General features: G+C 36.0%; 1 protein-coding gene across 3 annotated transcripts in view; it reads left to right on the plus strand.

The window, feature by feature from the left end:
- The window catches only part of LARS2 (leucyl-tRNA synthetase 2, mitochondrial), a 125,029-nt gene that overhangs the window by 74,851 nt on the left and 28,330 nt on the right, over window positions 1-21,848 (plus strand). For all 3 annotated transcript variants that reach the window (XM_074540209.1, XM_074540214.1, XM_074540202.1), the window contains 6 exons: window positions 6,727-6,834; window positions 8,447-8,606; window positions 11,769-11,873; window positions 14,551-14,666; window positions 15,616-15,899; window positions 19,485-19,583. In XM_074540209.1, coding sequence (XP_074396310.1) covers window positions 6,727-6,834; window positions 8,447-8,606; window positions 11,769-11,873; window positions 14,551-14,666; window positions 15,616-15,899; window positions 19,485-19,583 — 872 coding nt within the window. The remainder of the gene's footprint in view (window positions 1-6,726; window positions 6,835-8,446; window positions 8,607-11,768; window positions 11,874-14,550; window positions 14,667-15,615; window positions 15,900-19,484; window positions 19,584-21,848) is intronic.

Raw genomic sequence — 21,848 nt, forward strand, 5'->3', positions numbered from 1 at the left:
ATTTTTCTTTTGACGCATTTCTTTGATAAAAGTATAATGCCTTAACTGATGGCATTATTATTCAGATTGTTGTCTGTGCATTTAAGATGTTTAAGCTAAAACATTTAGTTGCTATGGTTACCCTGCTGAATTGGTAGGAAGATTCATTGGAAAAATCTGTCTGTAAATGTTAGTATTTTTTCTGTGTACCTGTAAATTGCTTTTATGGAGGTTTTTATATGTGGTCAGCTGAGTCCTCAAAACAGAATTGGCAAGGTTAGTCTTTTTATAGATGCTGTTCTTTCTAAATTAAATTTGTGCAATTCTTTTCCATATTTTACTGTATGAAAATTCATTCAAATAGCTGGAAAATAATCTTTTCTTGAATAAAATTAAACAGAAGCAACTTTAAAACTTCAAGTTTTGCCTTAAATGAACTCCCCTTTTTGCACAGCAGTAGGGGGTGGTCTGTTTAATTCAAATAATGGAGAACATAACCAACAAAATTCTACTGATGTAATTGACAGTTGCCATACAGATAAGTAGCACCCTTTCTTAGTTAAGTTTTTTTGTAAAGACATTTAGAGATAAACCCTTCTCATTTTCTGTGGGTTTCAGGAGCACAATGTTGGGCATGGTGCTGACTCTGTGGAGGGAAAATATCAAATGAACTACAACTCCTCTCTGGCTTTGCACTGCATCTGACAGCCTTTTTTGCCTCATCTGAATAGATTTGGAATTATTTCATGTAATTGTGTTTTGCTTGATTTTTTTATTTTGTATTTTATTTCTGAGATCTTAAGCAGAATAGTAATGAAATGTAATGAGATTGAAGTACTGAATTTCAGGATGTCAGGAGTCTTGGTAGCACTTGGGATTTCATAGCAGGAGGTAATGCCTCATCACTGAGAACTGAAAAGCTGGCTCTCTTTCATTCTTTATGTGTGATTTGTTTTGATTCCCACACTTGGAGTCGAGCTCATAGCTGTCTTCTCCCAACAGAGCAGGCCTGATAAAGCTCAATTTGAAGCTCTTTTTCTTGAGCCAGGCTGAGAGCTGTCTCTTGGACAGGGACCAAGAGCAGGGCTCCCTCAGCTTGCTGAGCACTTCATTCCTAAGAAATGGCTCCTGTTTTGTCAGTTTGGCAAGGCAGAAAGTTGTTTGTGGATATCCAGACCAGGCTGGTCTTTTCACCTTGTTTTAAACACAGCATCTCATTTGATGGTACAGCAATGTACATTTAAGTTCCTGTTGGTATGAGATTAACCAAAACAGTGCATACTTAATACTGTTAAAAATTATAGCAAGTGTTTTGAAGAGCTTTTCTGTTTATGGATTCAGTGACTCATCACAAATATATACTTCATTATTTCAGAAAGGGAGTATCTTCTCTTCAGAAATTTAAGCAAGGAACAGCTTTGAAGAGCAAATCTGGAGAATAATTCTGGATTTACTTTTTGCTTTTAAGGAAACATTTATTTGCCTCAGCTCTGTGTAATCACACCAGTGGTGTTTGTTGCCCATAAATTGTAGGTAAGGAAATGGGAAAACTGCTGACAGTTCAGACATTTATGAGAAAGAATTTTCAGTATACACAGTGTCTGTAATGTATGTTTCCTCTTTAATGTATGTTTTCAGTATTCTTCACACATGGGAAATAAATGTCAAGAGTGACCTACAATAGTACAGACAGAAACTACTGAAGGAGAAGAAGAAATAGTAAAACAAGAAGATATTAAATGCCTGCACAAACTGTAGCATATAATCACAGTTGGAACAGTGCAATAGAGTGCAAAATAAAACAGTGGGTAGCATAGCTTTAATTTCTTGTGCTTTAATATATGTTAATATATTAAGTTGTATTAAATGATTTTGTGTAATCTTTAGTTTTCATTTGGTTGCTCTTTTGGGAGTTTGATCAAATGAAGTGAAGAATTTAATTTTAATCCAAACAGAGCTTGGATGTTTATTTGACTCTTCCTCAGAAGCAAAGCTTTTAAATTTTATAATTTTTGTATTCTACTTTTGTAATTTAGTAGAATGCAATTTTATTTTGCTAATTGAATTATTCTGGAATGCAACCTTTTGCTGAAGTTTTTATTCTGATCTTCTTGTTACCTTGCAGATCTGTCAAACTTCATTGAAGTGTCTTCATTTAAAAAAAAGAATATACATTTGATTATATAGCTTATATTTAGATTTTCCACTTTATTTCATGTACTATTATAGAGGAGTTAGATTACTCTCACTAAATATGAAATTAGTAGCAGGTATTGATCTACTAAAACTTTTAGTTCATGTAGTCAAAGACTGAATTTTTTAGGGGTTCAGCAGAATCTTTCTTTGAACTAAAACAAGAGGACTTTTGGAGTTGAGATGCTCTTGGGAAATTGTAAAGCACTTATGTTTCTTAGATTTTCTGGATCTTTTTTGTCTGAAAATTTCTTAACTGAAGTTCTGTTTCTGTCATTATCCTCAGCAGACTAAACAGCTAGAAAGGTGAGACCAGTTTTTCACATACAATGTGTTACTTCTAGTTTTAGGCTTGGTCATCATTGTCTTTGATGAATTTTCAGCAAATTCATCTTGATTTAGTTACTCTCTGATCATCTGAGGTAGTTGACTTTCATCTTCTGGCTGTGCCAGGATTTTCTGCATGTTCTGAAAGAGTAAAAAAGTCTGTGAAACATTTATCCTCAATCTCCAACTTCTTCAGGTGTAAGAGCCTTTAAATCATTCTCATCCCTGAACACAACTTTGTTTTCTTTAGCTTTTCCTGAGTCTGTCTATTTTCAGATCTGAAAGACTGCCAAAATGTATTTATGCTATTCCTTGACTTATGTTTAATTAAGATGGGAGTAATTTCTCTGGTAATTAGATGTTTGCATTTGAAGTTTTCATGTCTCTTTCTGAATAATGAGAAATGAAAGCAGAAATACTCTGCTAGCTAATGTTTCCAAATTTTTCCCAATTAAGTTATCATCAGAAATTCAAAAATTGAGTTTATTTGGTAATCTTGTCACTCTCTGCTTACTGGACTGAAATGCTGCTCTTGTTTTTTGTCCCCTGCTGACTCCAACATGGTTTTACTTTTGTTTATTTGCCTGTGTGCTGGGAGTCTTCTTACTGATTGTCTTCTCTGTGTTAGCAAATCAAGTTAACAAATTTGTGCCAGAAATAACAAGAAGTTATACAGAAGTTATATACACACTTTTAAGGATCAGTTTTTGGGGTTTTTTTGTGTTTTTTTTTTTTTTAATGGAAATTATCAGTAATTACAGAATCATAGAATGTTAAGGTGTTGGAATGAACCTTAAAGATCATCTAGTCCCAATCCCCTTTGCCATGAGCAGGGACACCTCCAACTAGAACAGGCTGCTCAAGGCCCCGTCCACCCTGGCCTTGAATACTGCCAGGGTTGGCAATTTGCAAATTAAAATTTGGAGCAGAATTCATGGGACTACTCTAATGATTGAGAAAATGTTGTACTGAACATGGCAGTGGTTTTTTAAAAATAGCCTGGAAGCAAAATTCATGGGAGTTAATATTTAACTTGCCAAATAGTAACTTAAAATATTCAGGAATTTCTATGCTAGCATTGGTCGAGAGTTTTGTATACCCAAATAGTATACTTGCAATTTTTTTATATTAATAATAGTTTTAGCGTATATTTGTGGGCATGTATTTTGTAGGGTGTAGTGCAATTGGATTTGAAAAGGAAAAGCTTTTTTAAAGGGTTTTCCTTAAGCTATCTTTTAAAAGCTCCTAGTTTGTATATATGAATTTTGGATGTACAAGTGCATTCATGTGTGTAAGAATTGATGCATCTCTGCTTTCCTGCTAGTGAGTACCCTAGATAATTTACCATTCAGAAACACTTACTAACATGCTAGCAGTGTGCATATTGTATATTATTTGCCTTTGTAACACCAGATAAATTGTTTATAGTTTGCATGTTCATTTTCTGCTTCACCTGCTGTTCATAGCCTTGACAAGAAACCTAAGAAGTTTGTTGAGTACAAAGAACTGGGAACCATAATTCCATTTTGAACATTTTTGAAGTGTTTTTGTTTGCTTGGATTTTTTGTTTCCTATCATATTAAACTGTTTATGTATAAATTAAATTATAAAGGGTTTATGTTTGCAAACCCTGTAGGCTTCATCATCATGCAGAGTAAGCTTAGTTATCTTCATTCACATGAAGTAAAGTTGGCTCTTCCTGTATTTAGTTGCATGAAGTAATTGCATTATCAAGAGAAGAACTGGGTTAACTCATACTGTAGCTTCTAATAAGGCCAATGAATTACAGTAAAATCGTTATCACACTGGTATTGACAATCTTGGTGTATGAATACTGCAGTGAACAAACATCTAGGAAGCTTTGCTGGCAAGCAGTTACAGACTGTACAGTTTCAGTAAAACACATGCACAATTAGCTGCTTCTGGCAGCAAAATGTGATGTAAATTAGAATGGATAGCTAATGTGAACAGCCAGTTATGTGTGTACTGATACCATTTCATTCTTTCTAAAATGCATAAAGTTCTTACAAAGAATGTATCTAGGTATTGTGTGTATGTATAGAGATATACATACATAGTATAGAGATACATTATATATATCTCAAATTATTTATTTTTCTTTTATTATTACGTGAGTACATAGATTGATCATGGTAGATAGAGCTTAGTTGTTTCTGGAATGGTGCAATTAATGAGAATACTCCAAACTTTGAATTCTCTTTGATATAACATGCTTGCAATTGTGAGTTAAAACTGTTTAAAGATATAGTGTAATAAAAACCTATCCGAAAGTCTAGCATTCTTTTATTTATAAATCATCAATAAATTGGTTTGATTCTTAAAGTTGTAGAAAGCAATAAAAATCCCAAGTGGTGATGTAATATTATGGTTTACAAAGGACATGGATTTTGTTATATTTTGAATGACAGACATATAGCAGAGCAGTAACTAAAAAAGTAATTCTTACAGTAACTTTTCTGCATCTCACTTTGAAATTAGTTAAGTATGTCATTAAAACAGAACTTGAAATGCATTCTTGGAGAAGAATTAAGTGTGCATTCGCTAATTATCCACCTACCTACTGTTTGGTTTGAACAGCACATAGTAGCTACTGTCCATCCTTGCAGGTTGTCAGTAATTACTGAGATAATAAAGAGTTTGCACATTTGATGTTGAGAGTCACAGCTGAAGGAGAAATTATTCAACATGTTGCCTTATTCTTAGATTTTAACTGTAATTGTTCAGCATATTCACCATCTGTCCAAATGACTCATGCCTCTGGCTGTATTTCTGCCAAAGTAAAGATTTTGGACAGTCACAGCATTCATAACAAAAATGTGAAGTGTTATGAAGTGAAAAATGAGATGAACTTTTAAGTTATCTGTCTTCTTTACATTGTTATAGATGCCATTTATTAAAATCATGCTTGTCAAACTTTTTAGACAAATACTAGTTGATTTGAAATAGACTTTCATGCTTCCATTCCACACATCAGAAAGCACATAAATATATAGGTTTATCTCTTGTTGAGTGCAAATATAAGTAGAAGTTACAAGTTGGCTGTTGGACATTATAGATAATAAAGGAGGCAACACTGAATTTCTTCATTGCTGCATAGTACAGAACCATTTATGTTGGAAAAAACCCTTGAGATCCTCAAGTCCAGCCATTTAGCCAGCACTGCCAAGTCCATCAGTAAACCCTGTCCCTAAGCACCATGTCTGTGGGTCTTCTGAATACCTCCAGAGATGATGACTCAAGCACTTCCCTGGACAGTCTGTTCCAGTGTTTGACAGCCCCTTCCATGGTGAATTTTTTTCTAGTATCCTCCCCTGGTGCAACTTGAGACCATTTCCTCTGGTCCCATCCATCATTTGTTACCTGAGGGAAGAGACTGACCCCCACTCCACTACAGACTCCTTTTGGGCAGTTATGGAATGATAAGTTCCTCTCTGAGCCTCCTTTTATCTTTTATCCAGGCTAAACATTCCCAGGTGTATTGGCCACGCCTCATAAGACTTGCTCTAGACCCCCCTCCAGACCCAGCTTTGTTGCTGGTTGCTTATAAGAATTTTAATATTATAATATTTTTTTTTTTATTTTAGTACAAGCCTTTGTTATTATGATTAGTGTTTTTACAGGATGATACAACCTAAAGATCCCAATCAATTTTGCAGCCTGTTGTGCTTGGTAAAATATCAATACGAAATATGAAAAAATAGATAGCTAGAAACTATCATGCTATTTTAAGCCAGAGCTTGAAAATTTTAGGACATGTTAACACCTTTTGTCTGATTGCAATCTCTAGGCTATGGTCTAAAACAACTAATACAAATGTAGGCTTTATATCTGCAAGCATATCTGTTAAGTCTTGTTCAGCTCAGTAGGTCACCTACATTTCCCAGAAGTTACAATCACTGGGAATATTTTCTGTGTTTGTTTTCATCTAAGTTTTTTCTTCCTGGATCTTCAGGTCTAATCCATTCAAAAGAAAGGCCACTTTTAATAACAAGAGGGTCTCTGTTGGCAGTGACATCCCTCTGGCTTGCACCCTGTTAGTTCTATTCTCAGAGAGATTGATTTGAGGTAGCAGCAATATGAAACCATCTCTTCCAATGTTTTTTACCAGCACCTTGCCATTTTGCTGTTATTTATAATTAAACCCATAGTATTAATTCATATGCTTACAAAAGCTGAATGTCCTCATTCTTTCTTTTGTTGCTCCAGGCCATGTTTGATGCTTTATCTGATCTCCCTGAGTGGTATGGCATTAAAGAAATGCAAGCAAATTGGATAGGTGACTGTGTTGGGTGCTCCCTTGACTTCTTGCTAAAGGTAAGTCAGAAATTTCACTTGCTGATCTCTTGGTTGGGCTAACTGCAGCCCCTGAAATGTGTGATGAGAATGGATTCCCAGATTTTAAAAGCTTGAGACCTCCTAAAAAAGATGATTATTATATTCATGCACAGACCAGCACAGATTCCTGGAGAACAGCACTTGAGGGTTGGAGAGATGCTCCCTGCTATCCTCCTTAGGAAAGGGTTTGTGTGTTCAAGTGGATGCAAATTGGCTGTGTATATTTATGCCAAAATACAGGCCAGCTAATAAGCTTCCCTAAAAGCCACAACATTTGTGCCAGGTGCACTGTCAAGTGGCACTGCACATGTCAGCTAGGGTCTAGCTGGGCATTTGCTTTTCTCTCATGGCACCTTCTCTGCCCGACCCAGGCTGACCTCAGGCAAACTACTTTGCTTACATTTGTCCATTATTTCACTTACTATTTCCCGTAATTAAAATAATGGAAACCACACTGTTAGGTAGTGATGGAGCTACAGAGAAGTCTAGATAGAAAGAAAGGAGAGGAAGGAAAAGGAAACCTGAAAGAAAAATTACCATTATCTGCAGAAGGGCTTCAGATTTCCCTTTTTTTATCAAGAGATGGGCAAGGCTCCATGAATATGGTAGTGGCAGAAGACATTTTCACAGACCCTGATCAAATTTCAGCCCTTGTACTTTGAAGCTTTATTGTGATTATTTACTCTGGGCTAACATTCTAAAAGTGACTTCTCATTTTAAAGTACTGAATTTTTCAGAACTTCAAGTTGAGACAAATTAAAACCTTTTAAATACCTCTGATTTGCACCCTGCTTAAAGATGCAGTACTTATATTTGTATAAATAACTGTTTTAAAGTTGTTTTTATCAATTGCTTCTGAAAATTTATATCAATAATTATTATGGAAAAATCTCCTTCCAAGACCCCCATATACTCCACAGTTAGTTCATCTAAGATATAAACATTGTTGATAGTTCCAGGTGGTAATTCTTTAAAAGTGTTTGAAGTTTGCTATTTATATTTTATGTCCAATTGTTTGTTGTGCCACCTTTTATTATTTCTTTTTTATTTGTTATTTATTTGTATTGTTTATTCTTTATTGTTATCATTAATTATTATTTATTTCTATATTTTATTATTTATTTATTATTATTTATAATTTACAGCATTTTCTTCATCAGAGAAGTATGATGTAAAGTCATATTGTAGCTGAGAAAATCCTAAATTCTTTTCAGAGGCACCATCTCCCTCCAGTTTCTTGGAAACAAGGCATGCATATTAAAAGTGGATAGAAGGATTCTGGGTGGCTTAGCCAGGGATTGAGTCTATCTCAGTAGCACAGTGCAATATTACATATGGGATTAGAATTATATTTTTATAGATATATTTGGATAAACTAAGGCAAGAACTGTGAAACAACTTTCTCAAGGCCTAAAAGTAAGTTTTGTGAAGGTTTGATTCTGGAAAATTTCTATAGTGGGAATGTGTCTGGCTTTGCTGTTTGGATCTGTGTATTTCTGTAGGGTGATGTAGGCTCCTTAGCTGTGGTAAAAGGAAGGGAAATCTATGAGCACTGCACTGCCAGTGGGAATTTTTTTCTGTTTTTTTCCAGGTTAATGGCCAAGTAACAGAAGAGAAGCTAGCAGCTTACACCTATACACCTGAAGCCATTTATGGAGCTTCCCATTTATATATCTTACCAACTCACAGACTGCTGCATGGGAACAGCAGTCTCAAGGAAGTCTTTCAGAGGGAGTTCATCCCAGGGAAAGGTGGTATTTTTCTCATACTGCAATTTGTTGTAGAAGAGCAACAATTACAGAGAATGATTTTTAGAGAGTGTGCATCAAGCTGTGCAGGAGCTGTTCCTGTTGAGAGCAAGCAGGCCTTTGATTCTTGCTATGTCACACAGTGTCACATCAGCCTGTCCTGGCTTCAGATGTGGCAAGAGCAGCTATGCTGGAATTCTTCTTTTTATAATAGTTGTTACACTATATAAAAGCAATGGAACGGATTCTTGTTGCCTCATCCACCAGAAATGAATAGTCCAAATTTGACTGTGCCAGCCCATTGGAAAATCTCATGTCTATAAGATATGTGTCATTAGCACAAAGACAGCAGAACTAATTCTTGCACCGGCAATGATTTCTTCCTGTCATAAGAACTCTAAAGAGGTCAATATATCACTAATTTTTTAGTTTATTTTTAAAATTGTTTTTTAAATAACAACAATTTATCTGGTTTTATCACTAATACATAGCAAAGTGGATCACTGATAGATTGTAAAATAATACTCTGCTATGCAGATCCTTTGTTAATACAAGGCTCCAATGGAGTAAATTCAGAGTATCCCTGTGGCAGTTCATGACTTGCACAGTCAACTGATAATGCTTTCATTGTTGTTAACTGCTTTCCTGAAGTCTCCAACCACCAATTCTGCCTGTATTTAGCATCCATGGTCTAGTATTTTTTTATTGTTTGGAAAACCTGGACATGACAAGAGTAAATATAATGTGTTTTGTTTCTACTTCAGGCTGGTGTTCAATATTTTATTTTTACCTTACTGGTAAAGATAAGATTGTCTGGATAACATCTGATTTCAACAGCATCTTGTGGTAAATTGTGTTGGTTGTACAGAACCTGCTTTTTTAAGTACTTTTTTTCTACCTTAAAAAAGTTTGCTTGCTAGTAGAAAGAAACATGGATCCTGACTGTGTTGAGTACATAAAACCCTGGTCTAAGAGGTGAGAAAAGCTTGAAGAATTTTAGAGAACAAATTTGCAGTTCTCGCAATTGAACCAAATCAAAGCACTAACTGCACAAACACACATTCATGCATGTGCCTGTCACCTTTGTTGGATCTTGTGCTTTAAGCCAAACCACAGAAGTGCAAAATTTGCTTTTAATAAGGACAATGTTATATTTTTATATTGGTTTTTAAGTGGAAATACTTGCAATAGCTTTTTTGTGTGTCTGTTAATAATAAGCTTAAAGCTTTTGGCCGAGTTAAATTAAGAAACTCTGAATTGAAATGATGACAACCAAAAGTCTTCAAAAAAGAGGCACAATTTCACATAACTCTGCTATTGTATACTCCTGCTACTTGTGAATATACTTACAGATGTTCTTCAGTTGAAATTAGCTGAGATTGGCATTTTACATATGAAAGGCCAAAAATGCCATTTAAAAAAAAGACATTTTGGATGGCCTTATGTAGACCCTATTTTCACATTAACCAAGACTTTTATAAAAAAATTCCTCAGTAACACAGAAATTTTAATTTGATTAAATGTAATTGTTTTCTTTTCAATGGGCATAGTCTTGCAATTCTATTTCTTCACTGTGTTCTCATTTAAATAATTAGGAGGGTATGTTTTTATGTTTTCTAGGAGAGAAAAATAAGCAATTGTATAGCTGAGTAACTGAAAGCTTTAAAACCTTTAGTCTTGAAGTACATGTCTGTATTTTAGGCTACTGTTATTTAAATAAATAGAACAACCAGTTGTCAGATATTCAATTTTTTTTTTTTTTTTTTTTGCCTAGAAAAATGTATCTTAATTCAGAATCTGATAAGTCTAATGGTTTGGGCAGCAGGAGGTACCTGAGATAAAGATTTGATTGTTACATTGTTCATTATCTCATTATAATACTCTGCATACATTGTCTTACACTTGTACCTGTACCACTCTCTCTCTTTGGTTATGATGATAATGATGTGAGCAAATGAGCACAGCAAAGAGCACCTTCATCAACTGCAGTTATTATTTTGAGTTCCAGCATAAAAATGAATATTATTGCTGGGTGGAAGAGAGAAGTTATTTTTAAAAGCAGTGTCCTGCCCACTCAGCTCCTGCTCATGACGCTTCTTGGTTAGTTGCTTTTAAAAAATGAAATTGTCCCTTTTGTACTTTTTTAAACACAGGAAAGCTGTGTGTGGTTGTTGGAATGTAGAAATTTTCTTTGTAAAATGAATACCTCAGACACCTAAAATTTGGAAAAGTAGTAATCAGAAATAAAATTTATCATTTGTGTTAAGAAGCGTGATGAGATACAACAGCCCTGTTCTCAAAATTGCTGTTTCTTTACTTCAAGCAGATTTTATGCATTGCAATGCAAGCCTTCATAGCCTCAGCTTAGTTATGAAGAAAGGTGAAAGGAAGCTCTTAGCAACCCATATTTTAATGATTGTAATTATCATCAACTTAAAGGCACTGAAAAAGTTAGAAATAGGCCAAAATTGAGATCTGGTGATCAAATCCTCAAAATTTGGAGTGTTCAGATTTGGATTTCTTCTTGCTGAGACTCCCAATCTGCGCATTGTACATCAATTTCAGTTTATTCGTCCTCACCCTTAATTCTCTCCTCTCCTATTTCCCCTTGCTTGGACATTGAGTTCCTCATCTGGAAAATGAATGTGAATATCCTGTTTGGAAATCAGTAGGTTACTTAGGTGGCTTTTTAACACGGGTTAGAAAAATAAGATGTCATATGCTTTGAAGTTCTTCTGTAAGAAATTAAGTCATAAGGATATATGCTCCCCTGGAATTTTATCTGATTTTTGATAGAATTTTGTAGCATTGTATGCTGGTACATAATTCAGGGCTTAATAAAACCAATTTGTACAACTTTGCAGCAGCAGCCTGTATTTTGACCAAAAACTCAACTTTTTGTTATAATCCAAATCTTACTCTGTTTTTATAGAGGTGCTTGTTATAAGTATGTTTTCTAATCATGATAATTTATCAATCTGACTGAGCATTTTAATACATCTGAGCTTTTTTGAATTGTGAGTACGTCTGTCACTTTCTTTTTTAAAGAAAACTGTTACTTAAAATTCATGTAAGTTTAAGATAAACTGCTTTGTAATGTTAAGTGATGTTCTTAGCATATCTTCTGTTATATTTTACTTACCATATCATTACATTTGTTTTCAGACTCGCTGACTTCAGTGACAGCTGTGAATTTGCTTACCAATCAGGAGATTCCTATAGTCATCTCAGCAAAAACCAATTTTGATAACTATCTTGATACTAAAATAGGTATGTGGCATTAAATATTTAAGTGGAATAGTATGCTTTTCAGTTGCTGTATTGGAGCACAAGATACTGGTGTAGTAAATATTTGAAAACAGAGGTGCTCTCTCCTAGATTTTGGATTTCTATTCTCCATTAGGGAAGAAGGAAGGGAGAAGAAGCTATGTGGAATCTATGTGGGTGAAGAGATTTACAGCATATTAAATGGAAATATTATAAAATTAGTCAATTTAATGAGCTAAGTTTGAGGATCTGCAAATCTTAAGAAAACTTGTTACATACAACATATGTGTTTGGCTGTCTCTCACCGTCCTTAATCAAAACAGAACTACTATTTTTTGGCAAACAACCCTAACTTTTGGACTTTTATGTGTGTCTAAAGTTTACATAAATTATACATGCTTATAGAGAAATGCTTCAGATAGTAAATTTACAAAACTTCCAACTTTGACTTTTATCTAGTAATATTTGTTTTGAGGCCAGTAAAATAGTTCAGGATAGGTAATAATTGTTTTGAGGTAGTCTTGGACAATTATCTTGGATCCTTTATCTCTCAAGGTAGCATTCCCATAATTTAAGGCACCTGATTTGGAGTTGAGGGTGGATAAGTGGAGGGGGAGGGTGTTGCTAGAGGATGCTGAATCACCTGCAGAGAGCTTCTGTTCTCAAAGTTGTCCTGTGAAGCTCCTGTCTGACTCCTTTCCTGGACATGGAGCTTGGTCCCAAAACTGGGCAGCCAAGTACATCCTCTTAGATAATATGATTGTCTGAATAAGTCAAAGTAGAAATTGTACTAAGTTTTAAAAACCATATCCATTTTAATCTGCACCCACCAAGCTCTCAGTTTACTCTTGTGCTTTGCCATGGGCTCAGCTGCATTGAGAAGGCAATGTTCTATGCCAGTCCTAAAGGGAAATAATTTATGTCTTCTTCCCTTTTTCCAGTGCATTCCTTATCTCTTAACTCCTGTTGTTGCCTCCCTATTGTTGATACTTCTTTCCTGTCCTGGGGCTGCTGCTTTCACTGCTGCCAATATTGGCTATTCTTGCACAACTGGACTGAATTAAACCAGCTGAATGTGCAAAAATGTCTTGGATGACCCTCACAGGGCTAATGGAAATTACCCATTTGGGCTGTATTTGCTTATAACATGCCCACATCTTACACTTTAGATTTGAATCTGGTTTTGACAAACAAAGGTTTTCCTCATATTGGAGAAGCCAAATGATTGAGATACCTAATCTTAATTTTCCTTAAAATCTTGCAGTTTGCTGGCGCATACTTGGCCTTATGTCTGCTGGAAACAGCCCAGCTCTTCATGGGAAGCTGAGGGTGCCAGCTGTTGAGCTTTGCCAGTGTACATTAATAGCATCATCTTTCCAAAAGGAAGCAGACCAAAAAGTGGGAGCTGCTTTTTTCCGTTTGTAGAGCATATTGTGAAGTCACCTGTTGCAGACTGCAGGGCTCTCTGACAAATTAAGATACAAACATTGTTCTTGAAATGGCAAGAGTGTACATCTGCTGGGAAGATAAAATAGCAATATTTCATTTTTCTAGTTAAGGAAGTAGTTGTCACAGGGGAGTTTTGTTTGATTTTCTTTAGACATCTGCTTCCACACTTCCACATATTGGCAGAATTAAAGTATAGCTGGCATTTCACTGCCTGAACTAAGACAATTGTTAAGCTGGTTTAGTTAATAATTCCAATGTGCTCAGCAAATATTTTGAGAACTTTTGTGTGTAGTTTTCACCAACTTAATGCTGGTATTGTCTCATTGGAATAAGTTTCTTTGCCTTTTAAAGATGGCAGTAATTGCAAGATGGTTCAAATTATTGATTAAATTATCATTGAAGGGGGAAAATGTGCAGAAAGATGTATCTCTGTGTAAATAATAAATCTGATGGTGTCTTAATATTATTTCAGAATACATGTGATAATAAAACAAGCTAAGAAATTTCTTAACTCGCTGTTAAACCCACCAGAGCAGAATTAAAATGCATGACTGTCCCAAATAATAAAATGCAGAGGGAAGGAGAGCTTTGGAAGCCTTAAACAGTGTGAATTGTGTAACTCATCTGAATAGCTGTAGGATGTGTTCTCACTAGTTATAGTTTGAATAGCAAACTGATGTTATTTTAATAGTTTCCCTGAGTTTATAAACAAATCATGTCTTTCATAGTAAATTAAAGGGATAGTAATGTTTGAGACTGTTTCATTAAGGAGAATTTAGATGACTTCTAATTCTAATAATATTCTATTATTTCATAATTCTATGAAATTAGAGATAAATTAATATTGAAACAGGAAGACTCTTCTCTTTGTTGAGTCTTTATCATATTAGCAAATAGAATTAAAATTTGTATTTTTTAAATATATTATATTTAGATAATATGGTTATATTGAAAATTCTGTAATTCTATCCAATTTTTATGGCTTTAGTTTTTTCAGAACCATCAGATTTTCAAACTTTTCTAAAAGAAGGACAGGACATTAATGAACATTTGAAATACAGAGGAACTGAGAAATTACTGAGTTGTAATTATTGCTGTTTGAATTTCATTGCTTAAAGAACACAAAAACATTTTTACTGCTCTTAAACCATTTCCTTTAACTCTTTTAGGAAAATATAAGTCATTATAAAGAGAGTGCCATAGAAATGAAATGGTTTTTCATCCCTTCTAGGAATTCCTAGTACTAGTGCAGAAGATGCTGCAGTAGCTAAGAATTTGGGCATTTCTTTCACTGAAGTCATTGAGGCATTGCCAAATGGTTTGGAGAAGGTCATTAATTCTGCAGAGGTGGGTATACAAGTATGGATTTATTTCCAGCTTACAGTAACAATGCAGACTAAATCTGTTTTCTCAAGAGTGCCAAATATTTTGTATGATTAAAGGGATTTTTTGTTTGTTTGTTTTAAATCAAGCCAAGCTTATGCTACCAAATTTCTGGGAATAATTTAATGAAGAAATATGTTGGCCCTGCTGTAGCAATAAAATAAGTTTTTTCCTTTTGTACAGGAGAGGAAGGTTGAACTTTCCTCTCTATTGGTTTTAGTTCTATAATGGAAACTGAATAATTTAACCCATGTTAAAAGTTGATTCTTATTTCATAACCTCGGTAGAATCTTAACCTAAACGTGAACATACTAATCCTTCTTCCATAAATTCATTGAAATGTGGCTTCAGCCTTTGTGGTATCATGGGTGCCTCAAGAGACATAGGAATCTTATCTTTAGATCTTGTTCTTGAAAATATGTGTTTTAATAGCAGACACATTACTTCCCAGATAGGGTCTAAGTGGTTAAAAAGGATGTGAAAGCAAGAATAGAAAAACCTGAAGTGAACACAGGAGAAGGAAAGCAGTTTTCTTATGAATTTCCTTAGTCTCTACCTTATGTTTGTGATAGAATTCTGAAAGTTTTGGCATACAGCAGCTGATAAAGGTATCAGCAGTAAATTCAAATATCTGCCAGTAATGGCTGAAGGGGTCTACAAGACTCTTTCTCAGCCTTCTTCTATTCAGATCATGAAGAACATAATCCTTTAAGCAAGAAGGTTCAAATGAGCAGCTGGTATATGAATGGTCTCTTGGATAGCAGGATGTTAACCAGTGGTAAGAGGGAAATTATTATTTTATTTGACTCCCAGAAAACTGACTGGTTTTGTTTGTTCTTGCACTTTCACTGACAGCACCTATAATTTTTTCTTTCTTTTTCCATGTCTCATTTTTTGTTTCTTTTTCAATCAGATCACCGGCATGACTCGGCAGGAGGCTTTAAAAGCTATTACTCAGCAGGCCAAAAAGAAAAGGATAGGTGGAGACCTAACAAGTGACAAATTGAGAGACTGGTTAATATCTCGGCAGCGCTACTGGGGAACTCCCATCCCAATCATTCACTGCCCGGCGTGCGGCGCTGTCCCCGTGCCTTACGAGCACTTACCTGTGCTGCTGCCCAATGTCACCACCTTCACAGGAAAGGGGGCCTCACCTTTGGAGAGTGCCCCAGAGTGGGTGAACTGTTCCTGTCCAAGGTAGGTCAGTGCTGTATTTGCTGGGAGAGACCACTTTGCACCTGCCTGGTTCTTGTGCGCTTTCCCAAAGTGTGGTGGTGTTCACAGGGGTCCCAGGACAAGGGAAAAGACAAGAATCTTGACTCCATGTTTCAGAAGGATGATTTATTATTTTATAATATATATTATATGAAAAGAAAATAATAAAAATTATATATTAAAACTATACTAAAAGAATAGAAGAAATAATTTCATCAGAAGGCTTGAAAATAATAGAATGGAATGATAATAAAATCTTGTGACTGACCAGAGAGTCTGAGACAGCTGGACTGTGATTGGCCATTAATTGAAAACAACCACATGAGACCAATCAAAGATGCACCTGTTGCATTCCACAGCAGCAGATAATTATTGTTTGCATTTACTTTCTGAGGTGTCTCAGCTTCTCAGGAGAAAAGATCCTAGCAAAAGGATTTTTCATAAAATATATCTGTGACACCCAAAGTGTTGGCAAGTGACTGCTCTGAGACAGGATACTACTCCAAAATAATGTTTCGTTCAACCCAGCACAGACATTTTTTTCTTATACACTCTCTAAAGCACCTTTTTTGCAACACTCAATGCCTGCTGCTGTTTTTTCATAAACAGGGATTTTTTTCTTTTAAACTCTGTAAAACTCCTTTTTTTTTTGCAACACCCAATGCCTACTGCTGTTTTTTCATAAACAAGTTGAAACAAAATTCACTGGTATTAAGTTAGAGGAGAGAAAAAAAGGAAAAACAGAATAATTTTCTCCGTTTTCCATTTCTTAACAGTATTTATCACTTTATTTATTGCAGTTATTCTAATTGTCTTTCATCAGTGTTTATATAAAGCTTATAATGATTACTGAATTAGTCCTCTTGTTAAGGAAACTAACATTGTCTTTATTTTTTTGCAATAGTCAACAATAAAGTGTTCTCTCAGCTATATAAATCTTTATCATGAGGCTGTACCTTACAGATAACATGTAATTCAGATTTGAAAGTAAATGCATCCTGTTGTCACTGTAATCCTTATTGTTTCTAGTCCATCTGTTCAAGAAAAAAAAGAAAAAATTAAGAAAGAAAAAAGTCTAATTGATGTAGTGAGAGATATGTTGTAAAAATCAGTTGTGTGAACTTGAGGACTGCATAGGTACTCTGTACACTGAAGTTTGCCTGTAGGTTCTGTGGGAGGAACTGGTAGAACATAAAGTATCCCAGAGAAGTTTTTCATCTGCAGTGCAATGCAAACTAATGGGAAGCATGTTGTCAGGCTGCCAGGTAGGGAAATCAGACTGATAATTCAGCAGATTCATAACATCTAAATTTATTTTAATATCAGCAGTTCCATGGTTCTCTGGAAACATATGTTTTAAACTTTGTTGATAACATGTAATTTTTTGTAAAACAGCTTTACTCCCATGTTTCTGCATAGAAAATTTCCTCTCAGATGTGCCTATTAAAATTGCACATAGTAGTGTATTTTAAAGTGTGACTTTTGCAGTGAAGCCTTACTGAATAAGATCCACAGGTTTAGTAAAACCCCCAGAAATGCCTTGATCTACAATTCCTAATTTCAACTGAAAAATTTTCCTGTTGTGACTGAAAGTCACTGTGTGCGCTCTTGGCTTCCCCCAACTTTTAACCCCCCAATTTTTAACCTTAGTTAAAAATTATTTTGTTGTTTACCAGACAGTAACACACTTTTGATGTATAGCAAATCCTTACAGTCCTGGATAGTTATTGTGGCTGCTCTGCAGGGAAGTTAATCAAAGGCATTTGTTTAGTCAGAAATAAAAGTCACACAGGATTAGTTTCTTAGCCTAAAATGTAGTAGTTTGCTGAAATTAACTTTTTAAATTCTCATCTTTATTTGTCTTCCTAATTTTCACTTTTTTGACAGCTATCATCTGTATTGCTCGTCCATGTCTGCTAGAGTTTCAAATAATTTGAGCTATTACTTCTGTGTGCAGTCATCCTTGCTTTTCCTTGCTCCAAGAAGTGACATCATCCCTTCCTTTATTTCTTCTCTCCAGTAATATGGTTTTTTATTAGTTTCATTTAACATCTATAATTAATAAGGGAAGCCAGATGGAAAGATACAAAAGTCTGAGTATTTGGGTGACAATAATGTTAACAATCATAAATGGGAGGAGATGCCCAAGTTATTCTTTGTAATACAAGTCCAGTAATTGTGTTAGTCGTCTGAAGATTGTCTAATGAGATTACAGTATTGTGCCTGTAATCACAGTATTGATATAAATTGTATAAACTCTGAAAGATGCCCATGCTGGCTCTGTGTTAGTGAGCATGTCCATTTAGAGCACAGAGGCATGAAGCAGATGTAATTGTGGTTCAATGACTGTAAAGTATTCTTAACATTTGACAGAAAAGCCATTCTTTTACATTGGCTGAGTCTTTGTTTATGTGTGCAGTTTGAAAAAAACATTTTTCTACACTAAAAAGCAGTTAGATGCGAAACTCCTTTATTACATTAGTCTCATTGGAAGAAAAACTTGCATGTAGAGGAAGACCACATACAGAGACACAATGAAGGAAAATGTTTAGTGGCGATGCCTTGGCAAGCCAAGCTGGAGTATCAGGCAGGCAAGCAGAGATACATGTTGCAGCTCACTCATCAAGACTGATCAGAGACTGAATGTGCAGTTAGTAAATATGAAATAACCAGTCCCCATTCATTATGTGTACTTACTACTACTATATACATGCATTTACACTTGCATGCAATTATTAACTGTGTGCATTTCTTACATATAATCAGTGTCATTTATGCTCAACAGTGTCACAGATTGCAAAGTTTCACTGACTTTAGAATAATCCCATTGCTTTAATAGTAAGAGTTTTAAGAGGGATCATTTACCACAAATGGAAGTTTATTAAATGTCATTATTGGCTCTTACAAACAATGAATATTCAAGGAGAAATTAACAGAAAGTAACCTGAACTCCTGAAATCTATTTTGAAACTGTTCCTTAGGGCTGCCAATATAATTACAAGCAAAAATCAATTTGCTGTAATCACAAATTAAAATTGTGCTACAAGGTCTAGAAGAGATTTGATCTCAGTGAAAGCTGAAATTAAACTAAGTTAATTTTTTCTAGAGATAATAAATGGAATCTGCAAAGACCATTTTGTACGGACAATCAGTGAGAGGCAACCACCTGACCTTTCTGCTAAATCTGCTGGTACCTAACGAGTGTGATCTATATTCAGTACCCATTAACTTGATGGCAAAGTATGCTTGTCTGTGCTTTGTAGCTTTTAAAATGGCAATTCTAAAAAATTCCAAGATTGAGAGGGCTGTCCAGTGCAGTGCCATCTTCTGCTGTTGCTGGATATGATGGATGCTCAGGCTTCCTTTCAGCTTGCTTTTGCTATGTTGTGGGAGGGAGAGGGAAGTCAGTCCTGTTACTGTTGTTGGACTTTTTCTGAACGTTCACTCTTCAGACTGCTCAGTTTTCAATCTAAATGTCTATATTATGGCCCCTCTGTCCATGTTTTTTTGGGTTTTTTCCCAAGCTTGTCACTTATCTAAAAGAAGCTTTTCTCCCCTCTTGCTCAGGTGCAAGGCAGCAGCACGGCGAGAAGTCGATACCATGGATACCTTTGTCGATTCTGCCTGGTACTACCTGAGGTACACTGACCCTCACAACAGTGACAGGTGAGGGCTGCAGGCACAGGGCCCCTGGGGACAAGCCTGCTGCACAGGACACAAGGCAACAAAGAGACCACACACTCAGGTGCTTCTAGCTGCAGTGTGCTGGCAGGGTAAATCCCTGTGCTGCCCTCATCATGTGCCTGCCCTTTGGGCCTGAGCACGGCACAGGGTAGGTGGTGTGGTTTAACCCCAGCTGGCATTATGTACCACTCCCCACACACACCCTGTGGGCTAGGGAGGACAGGAGGAGAAGAAAAAAGTAAAAGTCATGTCTTGGATAAGAACAGTTTAATAACTGAAACAAAGTATAATAATAATTATAATGAAAAGGAGAGGGAGAAAGAGAGAGAGAAAACCCAGGAAAAATAAGTGATGCACTGTATAATTGCTCACCAGCTGCTGACTGCTGCCCATCCCATAGCAGCAATTGGCATCTCCCAGCCAACCCTCCCAGTTTATCTACTGGGATGACAGTCCATGGTATGGAATATCCCTTTGGCCAGTCTGGGTCAGCCTTCCTGGCTGTGCTTCCTCCCAACTTCTTTGTACACGTGCTCTCTGGCAGAGCAGGAGAGACCAAGAAGTCCTTGGCCTACAGTACACACTGCTCAGCAACAAGCAGAACATCTGTGTGTTATCAACATTATTCTCATACTGAATTCAGAGCACAGCACTGTACCAGTTATTCAGAAGAAAAAGAACTCTTATCACAGCTAAAATCAGGACAATATCTGGAGCTGGTCTAAAAATGTGGTATTTGATTGCTCCTGTGTCAGGAGATCTAGAAGAGCAGGATGTGTAAGCACAACTATGCAAGCACAGGAACCACAGGACAAAGAGCAGAAATTTGCATGAATGGGAATTATGGGACAGGGCACAGAGAAAATGTTCATCTGAGGAGCTGAAGTCCTTAGTGGGCCATGCCATCAGGAATGACAGCCTGCCATGCCTTCAGACTGGTTAATTGGATGGAGTGTACCCTCCCTGGCAATGCAGTGAGTAGCTCAGTGTGTGGACAGGCAGTGCTGTTCCAATGGTAAGAACAGGAATAGTCCAATGTAACATGCTGCTGCCAAGCCTGGAACCTTCCCTTCTCTCCTTTTAAATTCTGGTGACTCTTGCCTTTTCCTTGTGTGCGGACCTCAAGTGAAGAAGCATCACAGCAATGTCCTGCTGTGTTGGCACTTCCACTGCATGCTTTATTAATGAAAGAAGATTTTTCATGTGCTATGGACTAGTGTCTGCAGCATGGAGAGTGTGGGAAGACATGTAGTTATTTAGCTGTTTTTCTGCTTTGTAGTCTGGCTGTAGTAACACTGCTTGATAGCACTTTTTTTTCCCAAAGAGGAATTAGTGCAACATCCATACTATGTAGTCTGAGGAGGACAGGAAGAATGACATTTTAAAACATTGATACCACATGATGGGCTGTTTGGGCATGTATTTGTTTATTTATTGTGCAGAGCAGTCTCTGGAAACATACTGCATTTATTCAGTGACTTAATATTGCTGGGCCAATTATTTTTTTTTTGTATTGGCAGCACTAGTTTGTTTAAACTAGAGAAAAATCTTCTGTGAACTCTTTTATTTCATGCCAGTTTTAATTATTTTCTAGTGCTAGCATGAATATATTGCTGCTATTACTGAGTTAGGCAGATTGCTTCCTCTCCATTACAGTTTAAGTATTTTTTGTGTGTGGGCAAGAGGGACTTTTCCAGAAGTTGAAGAATAAATAGTCAGATGTAACATCCAACTGTCAAAGTAACAGCTTAGTGTAGTCTAATCTGTTTTACACTGAAATGAGAACATTTATATGGACTTCTGCACTAAATTGCTGCCTGCATTTGATTTATTTAGTTAGTTCTTTTAACTAAGCTATGCATATGTAAACCCTTCATTTCCATAAACCATATTTCACGGGTCTACCATTCAGGAGAATTACTCTGTTGATTCTGGAGCCCTATGAACAAGTTAGGTTTGATTTTTTCCACCAAAGACATGAATCCCAGATCATTATTTGCTTCTGGGCTCATCGGTGAGGAAGGAAGTGTTGCTGTGGCAAAAATTACAGATGGAATAATCAGACAGACAGACAAAACAAATAAATTTGTTGGAGCAGGGGCTTGAAGCCTGCATTAGAGAAACACTTCTGTGCAAATTGTATTTCGTAGGCCCACTGCAGAGACATGGAAATATGCAGTGAAGCAATAAGCAATGCTTGGAAACCATTCAGGTGACTTCCAACGATATGTAAATATGCTGTAAATG

The sequence above is a fragment of the Zonotrichia albicollis genome, chromosome 1 (assembly GCF_047830755.1).
Source record: "Zonotrichia albicollis isolate bZonAlb1 chromosome 1, bZonAlb1.hap1, whole genome shotgun sequence".
NCBI lineage: Eukaryota > Metazoa > Chordata > Aves > Passeriformes > Passerellidae > Zonotrichia > Zonotrichia albicollis.